This window comes from Phocoena sinus, chromosome 10 (genome assembly GCF_008692025.1).
Source record: "Phocoena sinus isolate mPhoSin1 chromosome 10, mPhoSin1.pri, whole genome shotgun sequence".
Taxonomy (NCBI): Eukaryota; Metazoa; Chordata; class Mammalia; order Artiodactyla; family Phocoenidae; genus Phocoena; species Phocoena sinus.
In genome coordinates, this window is record NC_045772.1 from 19081053 (window position 1) to 19099735 (window position 18683).

At 43.2% G+C, this 18683-nt stretch overlaps 1 protein-coding gene across 1 annotated transcript in view; it reads left to right on the forward strand.

Moving 5' to 3' along the window:
* The first annotated feature begins 691 nt into the window (after window positions 1-691).
* The window catches only part of PAH (phenylalanine hydroxylase), a 71159-nt gene continuing 53167 nt past the window's right edge, over window positions 692-18683 (forward strand). The window contains exons 1-2 of the mRNA XM_032645755.1: window positions 692-867; window positions 8300-8407. Coding sequence (XP_032501646.1) covers window positions 808-867; window positions 8300-8407 — 168 coding nt within the window. The 5' untranslated portion in view covers window positions 692-807. The remainder of the gene's footprint in view (window positions 868-8299; window positions 8408-18683) is intronic.

An 18683-nucleotide genomic window follows, 5' to 3' on the forward strand; every position in this document is an offset into this window, starting at 1 on the left:
AAGCAATACCTTCTAGTTATGGAGTGTTTAACTATATGGCATGAACTGTATTAAGTGCTAAATGCATCACCTCGTTCTTTCTCTTATCCACATTCTTAAAACATCCTGGCAAGACTGAGCTTGCGTCCTCTTCTGGGTGCTCCCAGCAGTGATGTAAACAGCTCCGGGACACATGGCTGCATTTCAACCCAGGTCGTTTATCTTATTATTCTCTTTGCTCCTTAGCCACTGTGCCCAGCGTTCACAACATCACCTATATGTAATGTTCTGAAGTCAGAGCACAAAAAAAGGCAGTTTCCTTAGTGGTAACATAGAAAGGAATCCCCCCTCCCCCATCTCGGTTAAGATCTTGGCTCTGTTTCTTATAAAGGTTATCATCCGGCTGTCACAGGTTTTCACCAATCGCAGAGAACCCGTGCCCAGGCTTCTGAGAGTCCCAGAGTGCCAAACCTGTCTAATCGCCACGGCACGTGTGGCCCTGCGTTCTCTTGTTGGCCTTCCTCCATGCAAGGCGGGCAAGCCAAGTCCGTACTCCCGTCACCAGCCACACCCTCCCCGGCCCGCTCCCCCTGACCCTCCCCTCCCCTCCGAGCGGTCCAGGCGGGGGTGACCCGGAGCTCGCCGCGTCAGGACAACGCCCACCGGGGGCGTGACTGTGGCGGGTAAGCGCGGCAGGAGACACCTTGGAATCTCTCCTCCCTAACGCCAGGTTAAAAACCTCAGCACCACGTGCTGTTTGCACTGTTTGCAAACCCGCCTGCGACTGACGACCCAGAGCTCCGGAGACCGCACGCGCCGGGAGCTAGCATGTCAGCCGTGGTCCTGGAGAACGGAGGCTCGGTCAGGAAACTCAGCGACTTTGGACAGGTGAGCCAGGGCGGGCCTTAGCTGCGCAGGGAGGGGAGTTTGGCCCCCGGTGGAAAGAGGTCTGAGGAGTGTTGGGTTTTCCTACTCCCGTGAGCTCACCAGGAAGGCTGAATTCGCTTGAAGATGATGAAAATGTCTAGGAAGTTGACAGATAACACGTGCTCAACAAATGTTTCCCAGTGAGAGGACATCTGTCCCGTGTGGCTTTCAGGGAAAGATCACGGCTTGAGGAGTCAGGGAGCTGGCTTCCAGAGCTGCCACCAACTAGTTGCCTGTCTTTGGACAAATCACTGCCTGTATCTTCTGTAAACTGGTCCTTGACAACTGGAGTGGCAGTTGGGGTCCACGCAGATCTGCTCTTCTTTGATGTTTATAAGTGTTCTCAGCCAGGTATCAAAATGGCAAAATTATGAGAAATTGTAGCTTTTTTTCACCTTTGGGAGAAAATGGGGTATGAAGACGTCTCACACTCAGACCTGAGGAAGAAGAAAATTAAAAAGAGAGGAAAATGCACAAGAGTTAGCCTTGGACTTGGAATGTAAGAGAGCCCTAAACGTGGCAGGGATAATGTCCAGGGTGTATTCCGTTCGCTAGAACTTTTGCCTTTCCCTTGAGGTGAACAACTGCAGAATATACTCTTTAATCGACTGATCACACTCTCGGATTCTGGGGTTCAGACTTAAAGCCCAGCCCTGGGAGATAACGTGGGTCTAAGGCATCTGTCAACTGTAGGATTAGTGAGAACAATCTAGAGAACAGGGAGCCTGGACAGGAGAGGATGATTGATGTTTTAGTATAACTAGAGACTGCAGAACTTTGGACTAACTTTTTTTGAGTCCTGAAAGAAAGACTTCCTTTGAAAATGGTACGTAGGGCTTGGGAGACAGAACTTGGTGTTGAAGAGGGACGGCATGGGCGTCAGATCCCAGAACAGATGCCAGCTTTGCCATCATTTAGCTTCTGTGCTGCTGGCCGTGGGGCCCCCGTGACTATGGCGGGAGGTTAGGGGCAGCGATCTGGTTAGGGAGCTCTGGGGACTAAAGTTTTATTTGTAGAGCACTTAGAAGATGGAGAACCACAAATTGTCACTGTCGGTGACTGGGGGTAAAGAGGAGGGTTTAGAGAGTGCTCTGTAACACCCGTGTGTTGAAAGCAAGGGATTTAACTTTGCAGATCCTCAGGTCTATTCATATGAAACATTGGAATAAAAAAATGCACATTCTAGAGTTAGTATGAGAATCAAGTGAAATAATGTCTATAAAGGTCTTAGCACACTTCCTGGAGCACAGGAAAGTGCCAGGGGTGTCTAGCCAGAAATGATTTGTTTGTTCAACAAAATGCATCAGAACATTGACAGAAGGAACACACACTGGGTCAAGCACAGTGGCTGGTGGAGCCTTGCAGTGGAAAGATGCCGGACCCGGAATTAGGAGTTGTGGGCTCTCGTGTTTGGTTTACTGAAGCTATGTACTGGAAAGTCACCTAATCGGGCTGGAGAGGCTCAGTCTGGTATCTGTAAAATTGGGGGTGGTGGTGCGGATTTTGAACCAGAATAGTCTTCAGGACTCCTTCCAGCTCTGACGATCTGCAAAAAAGACACATTTATGAACAGAACACACTAGATGTAATCCTGACATAAGGCTGGTCTCCACCTGCGAGCACAACAGTCCTGCGAAAGATGTTCAGCTCATTCATCCACTCAGCAAAGACTTACTGAGCACCTACTCTGAGCCAGGCACAGCAGAACCTCTGCCCTGATGAAAATTACATTCTTGTGGAGGAGACAGACAGTAAAATAAATTCACCAAATGAACATATACTTTCATGTAGAGGTAAGTGCTGTAAAGAACATAGAACAGGGTGATGGATTAAAAGATTAAGGGAACTCAGCAATCACAGCTCTGAATGGCACAAAGCCAGGTTTCAAACCCAGATGTGACTCCCAACACCCTGTGTACTCCTCCACCACACTGCTTCCTCCTGTAGATAAATTCTGGAATACAGAGGCAGAGTATGTCCAAGGCAGGATGTCTGCATCTTGTTTTTGGGTGTCTTACACTGTAGATGTGTGTATGTATAATCACACATGTGAATACACACCTCCTCCCATGACCCCAAAAAGCACTGCAATTGAAAGTCAGTGCCGCTGGAATATCCTTGCTACAGATAAATTGCTGGTAATTGTGAAAACTGCTCTTTTCCAAAGAGAACAGAATGTATTTATTAGACACAACCAAAGAGAATGTATTTCTATTGTTAAGGGCATTGCTCAGTGATCAAAATCCTTTCCTTCTTGGTTGCTAGTAAAGTTTTTGCTCCCTGCTCTTCCTTCTTTTCTAGTTTCGGAGCTACTTTTCTCTACCTTTGTGCGTCCTGAGTGTACATGTCTTTCTAAGTCAACTCATATGTCTATTGGAAACAAATAAAGTAGAGATTATGAGCCATTATAAACATGTTCTGGAAGAGGTTTGTCCAAGATCTCAGGCTGATCCGCATAACAATGCTGGAATCAGAATCCACTCAAGGCCACACCATTTCACAAAATTCCATGGGCTTCCTTTCATTTCAAGTCCCTCAAGCTTTGAAAAGGGAAGCTATTGTCCCAGTTGGGTCACTGGGGGGTGGATTAAGGATTTTGGAGTTGTTGGACCTGGGTTCACATGCAGACTCTGCCACTCGTTAGCTGAGTGTCCTTGGACAAGCCACTTAGTCTCGCTGAGTCTATTCCTTCATTTTCAAAATAACAGCACCCATATCATGGGGCAATCGTGAGGACTGAATAAGCTATTATATGTAAACTCTTCTCTTCTGCCAGTGCTAGTTTCTACCAATGGTGATGTTTATTAACTGTAAAAAGTACCAGATATGGCTCCGGGCACATGGTGGGTACTCAGTCATGGCCGGCTCTACTTTCAATATTAATAACAATAAAGAGTAGTGCCTTATGGTAAATGTGAATTTGCAGACACAGATGAGAAAAGTCATAATTAAAAAAAATAGGCTATATATTTATCAGTGGTTTCAAAATCTTCCATGGTTAAGAGACCTCTGCGATGCTTTTGAAAATGCAGATTCTAAGATCCTACACCAAATATTCTGATTTGGTAGGTTTGGGTGGGGCCCAGGAATCTGCATTCAAACAAGGAATCACGAGGTAATTTTGGAGTGGAGACCCAAGGAACACCCACTTAGAAACCCTGATCTAGAAAGTATATGGGGAGAATGACGAAAGTGAAAGGGGACAGACGTGGGAAGGTATAGGCTGTTAGGAGTGGTATTGAGTAACCTTCTGGTGATTGGACCAGAGTACAGCCCTTCCTATGCAAGAAACAGAGCCTTTAATGTGGACATTGTGTCCATAGCAGAGGGAATTGTATAGAATGAATGACATTTAGGAGCCTGAGTTCTTTTTTTGTTAATTAATTAATTTTATTGAAGTATAGTTGATTCAGAACGCTGTGCTAGTTCCTGCTGTACAGCCAGGTGATTCAGCCAGACATATACAGACACATTCTTTTCCGTTATGGTTTATCACAGGATACTGAATATAGTTCCCTGTGCTGCACAGTGAGACATTGTTTATCCGTTCCATATATAATAGTCTGCATCTGCCGATCCCAAACTCTCAATCCATCCCTCCCCCACCCCCCTCTCCCCCTTGGCAACCACAAGTCTGTTCTCTATGTCTGTGAGTCTATTTCTTGGAAGTCCATTTATGTCATATTTTAGATTCCACATATAAGTGATATCATATGGTATTTGTCTTTTTCTGTCTGGCTTACTTCACTTAGTATGATAATCTCTAGATCCATCCATGTTGCTGCAAATGGCATTATTTCATTCTTTTCATGGCTGAGTAGTATTCCATTATATATATATATATATATATATATATATATATATATATATATATATATACCACATCTTCTTTTTTTTTTCTCCGTCATAACACTTCTTTTTTATTTCACTTTTTATCTTACATGGGAATATAGTTGATTTACAGTGTTGTGTTAGTTTCAGGTGTACAGCAAAGTGATTCAGTTATACATATACAAGTATCTATTCTTTTTCAAATTCTTTTCCTAATTAGGTTGTTACAGAGTATTGAGCAGAGTTCCCTGTGCTATACTGTAGGTCCTTGCTGGTTATCCATTTTAAATACAGCAGTGTGTACACGTCAATCCCAAACTCCCTAACTATCCCTTCCCCTCACCCTTCCCCCACTGGCAACCATAAGTTCATTCTCTAAGTCTGTGAGTCTGAAATAAGTTCATTTTTTTTTAGATTCCACATATAAGCGATATCATACAATATTTCTCTTTCTCTGTCTGAATTTCTTCACTTAATATGACACTCTCTAGCTCCCATCCATGTTGCTGCAAATGGCATTATTTCATTCTTTTTAATGGCTGAGTAATATTCCATTGTATATATGTACCACATCTTCATTATCCATTCATCTGTTGATGCACATTTAGGTTGCTTCCATGTCTTGGCTGTTGTAAATAGTGCTGCTATGAACATTGGGGTGCGTGTATCTTTTCGAATTAGAGTTTTGTCTGGATGTATGCCCAGGAGTGGGATTGCTGGATCATATGGCAATTCTATTTTCAGTTCTTTGAGGAAACTCCATACTGTTTTCCATAGCAGGAGCCTGAGTTCTTAATCTGCCACCCACTGCCTGTGTGATGATCTCAGGTGGCCCATAGTCTCCCCATATGAAAAATGAGAGTGTGGAACTAGACGAACTCTTAAGACAAGTCCACCTCTTTGAGTCAGTTATCAAGTCCCACGTGGGTATCAGAGGCCAAATGGAACAAACAGATCAAGGAGGGATTGTTCACCTTGGCTGAGGAGTACATAGGTTTTCTGAGAGAAGTGAGACCCAAGAGGGCTTTTGAGGAAAGATGATGTATTTGAAAGGGGGAGAGGGAGGGGTGCAGTGCATTTACTCTAATGAGGAGTTGAAAGGGCAAGGAGGAACCAGTTTTCTGGAGGGGAGGTTCCTGTGGGTGAAGCTCAGGAGGTGGGGTACTAAGGGGACTTTTGAATATCACAAAGAGGTCTCGTATCCTGTTGGCCATGGGGAGCCCCTAAAGAATACTGAGTAGAACAAGGATGTGAGCAAAGTTCTGCTAGCAGGGCTCAATCACTACAGATCACTAAGAGCTGGATCACTGTGGTGGCAGTGGGAACCAAAGAACGACCTAACCCCGAGAATCATTTCTGGAGAAGGTCAGACTGGACTTGGTGATTGGCTGGACACACACAGGACTGGGAAAGTGGTGGATGACAGAGTTTCGAGCACGGTGCGTTCACATCGGAATTGCCCCAGTCATAGGTGACATCCATTGAGGTGTGTCAGAAATATGCTCCCTTTCTTGGAGGCCAACAGGAGAGGAGAATGTTGCCAAGTGAACTAGAAATGGAAATCTTTTGTCATTTCAAGGAAACTGGAAAGAACTGAGGGCTCAGTGTCCTCTCCTAGGAAGAAGACTGACATCAGAGACTGCTCTGCGTGTCTCTGGCAGAGTTTACTAGAAACAGAAGGTAGAGCAGAGCCTGCAGGAAGCTGTGATTCATGGACAGCATGCTGGGATCCAGTGGCATGGGTTCCACTGCTAACCATGCAACTCTGGACAAGTTACTTAACTTCTCTAAACCTTCATTTTGTCATCAATAAAAGGGGCACTTGAAAAGTAGTAAAACCTACTTTCTAGATTGTTATCAAAATTAAATGAGATAGGGCTTCCCTGGTGGCGCAGTGGTTGAGAGTCCGCCTGCCGATGCAGGGGACGTGGGTTCGTGCCCCGGTCCGGGAAGATCCCACGTGCCGCAGAGCGGCTGGGCCCGTGAGCCATGGCCGCTGAGCCTGCGCGTCCGGAGCCTGTGCTCCACAACGGGAGAGGCCACAACAGTGAGAGGCCCGCGTACCGCAAAAAAAAAAAAATAATAAATGAGATAATCCAAATCAAGTGCTTATTATAATATCTGGGACATTATAGGGGCTTTTAATGTACGGTAGATTAAAAAAATTTTTAGAAAGATAATATCATGGTCCATATAAGGATATATAGCAGTTCAGTTTTGCGATTCATTTAAGGCTTCCTCTAATCACACTTGCTGATAATTCTGGTTCTTCCTCTGCACCTCTGTTTCAGGTAAGGTTCTGGGAAAATCTGAATTAAAAGAATTTCATCCTGAGGGTCATCCATGTTCATACAGGGCTTATGATGCTAAGTCACTGAGACCCTGCCCAGCACAGCCTTCTCATGGAGATGATGTAACAGCCATTCCACTAATTTCGTTAACTTGCTTACAAGGGAGTAATTGTTCTGCATGGGGTTTTTTCCCCCCCAGTTTTAGGTATATGCTGTTTATTTGAAAGCACACATGGAACTCTATGTATTATTGTAAAACTTAATTTAACACTTAACTTTAAAATTTTAAAAGATTTTGGCAAACCCTTTCTGGAATGGCAACCCTAGTCCCACCTTAATCTGCTGTCACATGCATGTAGAAAGTTGCTAGATCCTTGACATTCTTTGCTGTTTTAAGGCATCCATCTTCCAATAAGTTATATATGTGCTCTTATGTACTTAGTGACTCTTTTTCAACAATTGGTGTCTCAGACCCCAGCATCTGGGAACAAGTTTAATATTCCCATGACATCTTTGCCGAAGACCAAGAAATCATTCGTGGGTATTCTTAGTATTTCCATCATTTTTACATATTTCTCTTAATATTATATTTAAACTATTTTATCTTTTTCATCATCTGAATACTGTTTTGACAGGGCTTGTCATGATTACAGATTAGCCTGCTTTCACACACGAGGAAGTTAAGAAGCCTAAGCTATCCCAAAGTGTTCTGGTTGGTAAATGGAAGAGAGAGGATTCCAAACCATGTCTTTGGACTCAAAAGCCTGTGTGTGTTCTATTTTTAGTATTTTCCACCCTGTATTTCTCAATGTTTTCTTGGGACAATTATTGTACCATATTATACCACCTCTAAGATCTTTTTTAATTTATCTCATTTGCTGTGTATGTGTCTACTAAGTCAGAATTTGGACTTCTGATGAATGGGGCATCCTCTCATTCATCTTTGTTTCTCTCAGAGCCCTAATTGTACCTAGCACTTGGTAGGTGCTCATTAAAAAGGCAGTGAATCTGTAGTGTAACTGGTGACATTTGTGAACAATTAGAGCTTTCTAAAGTTGAAGTCTGATCTAAGAGCACCACTGAACATTTTACTTCCCTTGATTTCTTATTTTCCACCACACATATACTTCTGTAGAGAATATATGTAGCTCATTGTATTCCAAGACTTAACCAGAAGAGGAAGTTCATGCTCGCCTCTTCCTTGGAGGCTTCACAGGGATGAATTGCTGAGCTGTGAAAAACATTTTACCCAAATGCATTTAATCCTGTAGGAAACAAGCTATATTGAAGACAACTCCAATCAAAATGGTGCCATATCCCTGATCTTCTCACTCAAAGAAGAAGTTGGTGCGCTGGCCAAAGTCTTACGTTTATTTGAGGTAAGTGCTTTATTCATTTCCGCCTTGAATAATGGCATAGCGGACTTCTGTGTTATCTTCTAGTTTGATGTAGCTAAAAGGACATAGGATCTGGAATTGGAAGACTTGATTTTCAGCTTAGGCTCATACATGACCCAACTGTGTGAACTTAGTTAAGTCTTTCATTCTCTCTGAGCTAAGGCTTCTCCATTTCATAATTAGGATCATTCGAAATCACTGGCTGCACACCAGGAAGCCAGTGTTGGACTCACTCTTCTTTCATCAACATTTCCGTGAATTAATTACAGTCAAGCCTTCATGTTTGCGAGTCCTACATCCCTCGGATTCAACCAAAATTTCTATCTGGGTTTGGCTGAATCCGCAGGTGTGCAGCCCATCGGTAGGGAGGGCAGACTGCATTCATTGTACCACTATCACCATCTTCTATAAGGGTCTTGAGCATCTGAGGATTTTGGTAGCCATGGGGTCCTGGAACTGTTTCTGCGTGGATACAGAAGGACACCTGTGCTATCCTCTCAGTGTTCCCGAGGCACTCTTTAACTTTTAACTGCAGCACTTATTTGCCTTGTGAAATGTATACATTTCTGTTTGACCCCGAGGGTAGTTTCTTCAGGCAAGGAGCCTTGTGTGCGTCATCTTTGTGTCAGACTCAGTTTTTTGTTTGTTTGTTTTTCTTTTAACATCTTTATTAGAGTATAATTGCTTTACAGTGTTGTGTTAGTTTCTGCTGTATAACAAAGTGAATCAGATATATGCATACGTATATCCCCATATCCCCTCCCTCTTGAGACTCCCTCCCACCCTCCTTATCCCCCCAACCAGGTGGTCTCAAAGCACTGAGCTGATCTCTCTGTGCCATGCGGCTGCTTCCCACTAGCTATCTATTTTACATTTGGTAGTGTATATATGTCCATGCCACTCTCTCACTTCATCCCAGCTTACCCTTCCCCCTCCCTGTGTCCCCAAATCCATTCTCTACATCTGCATCTTTATTCCTGTCCTGCCCCTAGGTTCATCAGAACCTTTTCTTTTTTTTTTTTAGATTCCATATATATGTGTTAGCATACGGTATTTGTTTTTCTCTTTCTGACTTACTTCACTCTGTATGACAGACTCTAGGTCCATCCACCTCACTACAAATAACTCAGTTTCGTTTCTTTGTACGGCTGAGTAACATTCCGTTGTATATATGTGCCACATCTTCTTTATCCATTCATCTGTCGATGGACACTTAGGTTGCTTCCATGACCTGACTATTGTAAATAGAGCTGCAATGAACCTTGTGGTACATGACTCTTTTTGAATTATGGTTTTCTCAGGGTATATGCCCAGTAGTGGGATTGCTGGCAGACTCAGTTTCAATATATATATTAAATGTTCAACTAAGAGTGAAATTTAATTTAAATATGAGCAAAGGAAATTAGACTTTTCAAAAACACTTTCGGGGGCTTCCATGGTGGCACAGTGGTTAAGAATTCGCCCGCCAATGCAGGGGACATGGGTTCGAGCCCTGGTCCGGGAAGATCCCACATGCCGCAGAGCAACTAAACCCATGTGCCACAACTGCTGAGCCTGTGCTCTAGAGCCCACGAGCCACAACTACTGAAGCCCGCACACCTAGAGCCCGTGCTCCGCAGCAAGAGAAGCCACCGCAATGAGAAGTCCGCGCACCGCAACGAAGAGTAGCCCCTGCTCGCCGCAACTAGAGAAAGCCTGTGTGCAGCAATAAAGATCCAATGCAGCCAAAATTAATTTTAACAAGAAGGTCTTTAAAAACAAACAAACAAAAAAACAACACTTTTGCCCTGGATTTTAAGAAGGAATATTTTTGAAGCAAGTAATTTTTTACCCCTAGTACTTTAATTAAATTCTACCTGGTGACTGCAATACATAAATAGATGGAGAAGAGACCAGTCTCCCAGGCAGAGGAATGCCAAATAATTTAAGTAGATCCTCTGGAGTCAGAGACGGAGAGCATAGCTCCCCACTCCTTAGGTCTGGGCCATGGAGAGTGACTTGATGAAATGGCCTTTTACCTCTGTGGCCTTCCTCCCCCAAACCCATAACCCCAGTCTAACTATGAGGAAAACATCAGGCAAACTCCAGTTAAGGGACAGACTACAAAATACTTGACCAGTACTCTTCAAAACTGTCAAGGTCATCAAAAACAAGAAGTGTCTGAGAAGATGTCACAGTGAAAAGGAACCTAAAGGAATATGACAGCTAAACATAATATAGTGTCCTGAGTGGGATTGTAGAGCAGAAAAAGGACATGAGATATAAACTGAAGAAATTCAAATAAAGTATGGTCTTTAGTTTGTGATAAGGTATCAACATTGGTTCATTAATTGTAACATTTGTTCCATACTAATACAAGACATTAATATTAGGGGAAACCGGATATAGAGTATATGGGACTTCTCTGCACTATCCTCTCAATTTTTTCTGTAAATATAAAATTGACCTAAAAAATAGTCTATTTTAAAGAAATTAAACTTGGATATCCAAAAGGAGGAAGAAAATGTCTGCCTGAATGAGAGCAAGAAATGAGTAGATGAGTAGAAAAGAGAGACAGAGTGCTGTCTGAATGACAAGCTGGTTGTAAGAAAGAATATATCCGTAAAATATAGGAATGTCACATTCTAGTCTTCGTGTTATACGGTTCATTAGCATTTTCCTCTTAAGAGGTCAGGCCTTAGTCAGGGTTAATAAATTAAATAATGGTAAATTAACAAGATGTTTTCAACCTAATAAATAAGCCACAAGTAGCTAAATTACTAGGGTGAATGCACCCAAGGAGCATGGACTGTATGTGGGAGGGTTGAATCCCAGAGTTCATTGACCTTGACAGGTTGTTTAACATGTGCGCCTTTGTTTACTCATCTATAAAATAGGGCTAATGATCCACACCTCCCTGGGGCCGTGAGATTTTATGTGCTATGTGAAATGCATGGTATGACTGAGGCCACAGATGACGCTCATACGATATCTATTCCTTTCCTCTTTTCACATGTGTTCTATGAAACCTACCAGAAATCTTTGAGAACATGTGAAGAGGAGAAAGATGACTAGAGACAGTCAAAAGCCTTGATTTAAATTTTTTTTTCCCCAAAAAAGTAAAAAAAAAAAACCCCAAACTTAGAATGAATTACTTAGTATATTTATAGCAAATGGCAACGGCCAAGAGTCAGGGCAGCGCCATTAAAGAAAAGCAGAGTAGCTTAGTAGAACCGAGGGATTATGGTGGCCACAGTGTATTTGTGTACTTCATGTCTTTCGTGGTACCTGAACGAGATGGAGATGTAAGTGTTAGATAAAATTACAGACAAACCCTTTAAACTGTGTAGTTGACACTAAACTTCTAGACCATATAAAATGAAATCAAAGGTAATAAATGGCAAAAAAAGAAAGAAAAAGAAACAGGAAAAATCTAAACTACACTTTTGGGCAGTGTTTTCTAAGCAATATTCTGTTGAATGCCACAAGTTAGTAGATGTTTTCTAGAGAGTTACAAGGGTAAATATGGCTGGAAAATTCTGCGTCTAGATTTTGGAGAGCCAGCATGCCTGTGAAAAAATTAAAGACCATGGAAAGCCCTGCAGAGTGGAAACCTATTCAATGCTATCTTACTCAGAATTTCCCAAACATTTTTGGTCATGGAACCTTGTTCAAGAAAGACCTTTCACCATTTTGCAGGCACTAGTGTTCCACTGAACTTATGCTATTTTAGAGTTAGGAGCTCCAGACTATCAGTTATAACCTAAGTTTGGGACCCTGAGGAGTAGAACAGCATTAGGATTAAGACTATATTGTCTGGAACAAAACTGTTTCAGTTGAAAAACCAGTTGTGCCACCTGTGAGCTGGGTCACCTTAGGAAAGTTATTTATCCTCTTGGTGGCTTAGTTTCCTCATTTTTCAAATGAAGGTAATAATAAGCTTGCTTTATAGGGCTGTTGTGAAAATTAAATGAATTAATACATGCAAAGTACTTATTAAAGTATCTGGCACATAGTAAGAGCTAAATAAATGTTTGCTCTCATTATTTCTATGCACCATAATTTTGGAGAGTCATGGAGCACCAGAGACTCTTAAATTCTTAGCTCTATGAGAAATAGTTAAAGGATTAACGGGGGCTTCCCTGGTGGTGCAGTGGTTGAGAGTCCGCCTGCCGATGCAGGGGACACGGGTTCGTGCCCTGGTCCCGGAGGATCCCACATGCCGCGGAGCGGCTGGGCCTGTGAGCCATGGCCGCTGAGCCTGCATGTCCGGAGCCTGTGCTCCGCAACGGGAGAGGCCACAACAGTGAGAGGCCCGCGTACCACAAAAAAAAAAAAAAAAAAGGATTAACAGGACTTCCCTGGTTGTCCGGTGGGTAAGACGCCGCACTCCCAATGCAGGGGGCCCAAGTTTGATCCCTGGTCAGGGAACGAGATCCTGCATGCATGCCGCAACTAAGAAGCCCACATGTCTCAAGTAAGACCTGGCGCAGACAAAATAAATAAATAATAAATAAATTATTTAATTAACAATTTTTTTTTTAAAAAAAGGATTAAGTTTAATTGGCTTGAAGAGGGAAGATGGAGTGAGGAAACAATAGGTTCATTCAAATATTTGAAGGGCCATTGTGGAAGAAGAATATTAGTTATTTTTTATTACTTCAGTGGCAAAAGGGCAAAGCATAGAAATTATAGGAAGCATATTTCAAATCACTTGAAGGAAACGTCTCTACTGTAGAAGGGTGCTGGAAGCCATTGATTTCAAGCATTATTACTATCAAAACAGCTGATAAAAGGCAGGGCAGAATCAAAGCAAAAATTATGGTATAAGTAAACTTACCTTTCCTTAATAAAGACAGAAGATAAAAATCTATTCCAAGGATTCCCTGGTTGTCTAGTGGTTAGGATTTTGGGCTTTCACTGCCTTGGCCCAGGTTCAATCCCTGGTGGGGGAACTGAGATCCCGCAAGCTACACAGCATGGCCAAGATTAAAAAAAAATACATTCCAGCTCCTCCAAGATTGGCAATGGAGGAGCAACATTCCATGTGGGAGAATCACCTGCTCCCTGTGAGTCCCTTGCTAAGTACTCCTGCAGTCACCTCCATGCTTAATGAGCACTGCCGTCTTTTCCCTAGATGATTAACACCAAAGTCGTCATCCCATTAAGGGATGATGTTGCCTGCCAATGGGCTTGTAGTCTACTAGACTTCAGCTAGTAACAACATCAGAATGCAACACAATAGGCTCGATTATTATAATGAAAATACAGATGTATAGTGTTTACATGTATTGGGTGGGTGGTAGGGACAGTGAAGCAGATGGTTTAGTGAATTGGGGCCAAATGATGAGAAACATACCCAGCCCTCTATCTGCCAACCCACAAACATCCCACTGTCCTCAGCAGATTCATCTCTCAATTCTCTGCATTTTCCATACCTCTCTATATTTTTAGCCTCTACGTGCTCACATCCCGCGCCTTCTTAGTCTCCTGAGAGCCTTTACTGCGAGTGGCTTAGTAATGGGCTATAAAATTAGAAGCAGGCTCCTGGGGGAAGCTGCAAAGAAGAGGTCTCCCTTCCTCTGCCAGCACTCCGCTAATCGTTTTACCGTGAATTCGCCAGGGGAAGGAACAAGCAAACAGGCAGATATACAGAGACCTAAAGTATCAATACATGGGTGTGTTCAGTTGTCATCATTTAATTGATGGAGACACACAGGTTCAGACTAAGCAAGCTGCCCAAGACTGGACACTTAGAGGTAAAAACTGCTTCCAAGTTCACCTTCCATTTTCATGGCAGATTGGTCTTTTGAAAACAAATCTATGTATTTGTTTATAGTCTAAATGTGATATATACAGTCTATGTTTGCCGCATTCACTTTCTACGTGTGACCTCTGCCCAGATGACCCACGCCTTCCCCTCATCGGATAGTCAATGAGCTCTTATTTTCTCATTTATGCATTCAATTAATGTACTTTGAGTATCGGCGGGGTTTTGTTTGTTTGTTTATTTGTTTTTATTGGAGTAGAGCTGCTTTACAGTGTTGTGTTTCCACTGTACAGCAGTGAATCAGCTATGCATATACATATAATCCCCTCTTTTTTGGATTTCCTTCCCACTTAGGTCAGCACAGAGCATCGAGTAGAGTTCCCTGTGCTATACAGTAGGTTCTCGTTAGTTATCTCTTTTATACATAGTATCAATAGTGTATATATGTCAGTCCCAATCTCCCAATTCATCCCACCCCTGTTTCCCCCCGGGTGGCCATACATTTGTTCTCTACTCTGTGTCTCTATCTCTGCCTTGCAAATAAGACCATCTATACCGTTTTTCTAGGTTCCACATATATGCGTTAATATACAGTATTTGTCTTCCTCTTTCTGACTTACTTCACTCTGTATGACAGTCTCTAGGTATCGGCTGTTGTCAGACCGTATATAAGTGCTGAGGAGACTGCGAAGAGCCAGGCAGTCAGTCTCTGCCCCTTTAGAACGTGGAAGAGCTCAAGTTTCCATGAGCTTTCTTAACCCAGGCTTAGGGAAAAATTGGCCAGGGGAGGTTTCTTGCAGATACAATGTTTAAGCTGAAACCTAGAGGGTTGGCTACGGGAGAGGAAGGGGGGACGTACATTCCAGAATGAAGAAACAGATGACTTGAGTTGAGAGAATAAACAAGTGTCCAGGTCACAGAATCCTCAAATCCCCTCACCATCTACCAACCTCAGTGTTCCTGGAGATAGAGGTGGGATCGCAGAGGGGACATTCGGTCAGATACGAGATGTTTATTACTTTAAAGTTTGGACTTTAAGGTCCTGCCTATGACCCCTGGGTCTTGTGAGCAGGACAGAATCAAGAGTGAATCACAAGGGTTGCTTTTGCCCCTTTGGCCTTAGGTCCAGAGCAGTTATGGCAGTAAAATGTTTACAGGGAATGTTCCATCTTTAATCAAAGTAAGAAGAGCCTTGAGTTCCACTGGAGGGAAGAAAGTTCTGACAACCCAGATGACTTTTTCATCTTATTTGACCCCCCTAATATAGATAATGATATAAAGAACGCCCATGTAACTCACTCCCTGCTTAAGAAATACATCATTACAGAAATGACTACAGTCCCTGCGTATCTCTTCCCCATGCACGTCCCTCCTCAGAGGTAGCTGTTAATCTGAATTTGATACATACTATTCCCATGCATCTTTTTTTTTTTGCGTTACGCGGGCCTCTCACTGTTGTGGCCTCTCCCATTGCGGAGCACAGGCTCCGGACGTGCTGGCTCAGCGGCCATGGCTCACGGGCCCAGCCGCTCCGCGGCACGTGGGATCTTCCCGGACCAGGGCACGAACCCATGTCCCCTGCATCGGCAGGCGGACCCTCAACCACTGCGCCACCAGGGAAGCCCCCCATGCATCTTTTTAGGCTTTTGTTATACAGACATATCCATTAAGATATATGGCATGGTTTGGCAAGTTTTGTTTTATTTTTTTGAGGTATAGTTGATTTACAATGTGTTAATTTCTGGTGTACAGCAAAGTGATTCATTTATATATATAAAAGAATATACAAATGAATAAATATATAAAAAATATATATATTTCTTATTCTTTTCCATTATGGTTTATCACAGGATATTGTATATAGTTCCCTGTGCTATACGGTAGGACCTTGTTGTTTATCCTGCAAGCTTTTAATCTTCATAAAATTGGAATCATATTGTAACCATCCCTCTGCAGTTTTCTTTTTGGGGAGAAGGTGGGGAACATTATTTTGATATTTGCACATATATTCTTGCTCATTTTCCCATATCTTCCATCGTGTGACCGTATTTCCTGTTGGTGGACGTTTAGCTTGCTCCCATTATTTGTCCATGCAAATCATGCTACCCTAAACATTTTGTGTAGGTTTGATGATCTAGCTATTGAATAGAAGAACCTCAGATGGAAAACTGGCACTGTTTTCAGCTGCTGACCTGTTCAAAGCTGGGCATATTTGAGAAACAGCAACACGGAGCTGACTTTCTAAACTTTCATCATGAAGTTAGATCCCACGCTGTGAAAATGTAGACAGAGTGCCGTGGTCCATTGATGGCACATGACTTGTGATTGTGCATCAGTAGCCTGGACTGAAACAGGCCCCGGGGCCATTTTGATTTTCTCTCTCCAGTGGCAAGAAAAGGGAGAAAGGGAAACTTGGGACAAGAAATCTCTTTTCTCTAAAGCCTTGAAAAGAGCCTGGATTAAGCTGCTAGCCCGGCTCTTCTCCAGGAAGGGGTTCCCTCCGAGTTGGACACAATCCCGACCACATGGAAGGGAGGGTGGGGGAAGAAATAACCTAACAAAGAGGGACAAGACTGAGGGAAGAAAAGACCAAGAGATTACAACAGAGACCCTTCCAGGAGAAGCAAGAGTGGGATCCCAAAAGATGGTCTCCAGGGCGTGAATCCTTCTGAAAGTTCAGCTGGAACCTGCCCAAGAACTCTCCCCCACAGTAGAGTGGGAGATGATCTTGAGCTCCCTCTAGAATTTAATTGTGCTTCTTCTGCTTTCCTGTTCAGCCCAGTGGGTTTAATTTTCAGACTCCTGGTCAGCTAGGGCTGTTGCTGGCCCTCTCGTGAGCAGAGATCAGTAAAAAATATACAGGAAGTCCTGCCTGTACTTCTGTGAGACTTATCTTTGTAGTTACCATTTCTCACCCCAAATGTTGACGTAGTCCCCACACTGTTTCTGCCTTTGTCCCACAACAGTCCGTTCTTCTTCTTCTTCTTCTTCTTTTTTTTTTTTGACTGCGCCATGCGGCTTCTGGGATCTTAGTTCTCCGACCAGGGATCGAACCCATGACCCCTGCAGTGGAAGCGCAGAGTCCTAACCACTGGACCGCCAGGGAAGTCCCCAGTCTATTCTTAAAATAGCTGCCAGACTGCTCCTTTGAAAACATGAGTCAAAGGATGTCTCTCTCTCTCTCTGCCCTATTACCCCTCATAGTTTCTTAATATCACTCCAAGTGAAAATTAAAGTTAAGATAACGGCCGATAGGTCATTCTTGGTTACTTCTCTGCCTCATGTCCTATTGCCTCCTGCCCCGTGCTCACTCTGCCCCTGTCACGCTGGCCTCGTTGATGGTCCTCAGTCATATTGCACAATGTCTGACCCCAGGACCATTGCACTTGCTGTTCCCTCATGTCCTACTCCCTCACTGACCTCAGGTCTATGCTTACATGTCACCTGTTTATTGTTTGAGGACTTCCTGACCCCATTGTTTAAATGGCACTTGCATTGAACCCCTGGAATATTCTGTCCCTCTTTCCTGCCTATTTCTGTCTGTTCCATCTGAAGGCAGTATATTTTATTTATTTATCATAGTCATTGTTTGTCTCTTCCTTCAAGAATGTAAGCTCCAGGAGGGCGGGGATTTTTCCTGCTTTTTTGTTTTTGTTTTGTTTGTTCTTCTTTTTCTTTGTTTTTGCCACGCCATGCATCATGTGGGATCTTAGTTCCCCGACCAGGGATCGAACTCTCACCCCCTGCATTGGGAGCATGGAGTCTTAACCACTGGGCCACCAGGGAAGTCCCCAGGTTTTTCCGGGTTTGTTTGCTGTTGTAGCCCAGCACCTAGGACAGTGTTTGGCACAAGGAAGGTGTTGGATCGGCTGAGTTATGAAAGCCTCCTGTCCGTTTGCTTGAGACCAATGACGTGGGACACCGTTTGTGACTGTCTTTGATGTTGCCCCCAGAAAGCTCTGAAACAGGCCAGGACATAACTTCATTTGCACTTATGCCAAGGCAACAGCACGTAGGGGGTCCAAGAAGCTCCCCCTTTCCAGTCTAGTCTCATCTAACAATATGCTTAGCACTTCCTTCTCCTTTCTAAAACGTGCTCTCAGGGAAAAAGCTGAGAAAAGTTTAAGGTAAAGCAAATATGAAAGGGTAAAATGACTCATTAGCTTAATGTGTTTCAATTCCCAGGGAAATGTGTCTCTATACCAGGTTGAGAAAGGTAGTGTATAATGAGTTCTTACTGAGTATCTGTGAGCGAAGCCACAATTGTGCTAGGTACTTTCCCTCTTTTTAATTCTTATTAAGCTGCCAGGTAATATTATGATTTTTATTTTAAACACAGACAAACAAAAGTTGAGAATGGCCAACTAAAGTATCCAAAGGTAGTGAGGAGCAGAACAGAATCTGAACTCAGACTAGTTCCAAAGCTCACATGCTTTTCGCTGTACCATTCTTCTTTCCTCGAGGAATGAAACGGAGGAGGAGAGGAAGGGGCCCTAAGCTGGAGGTCAA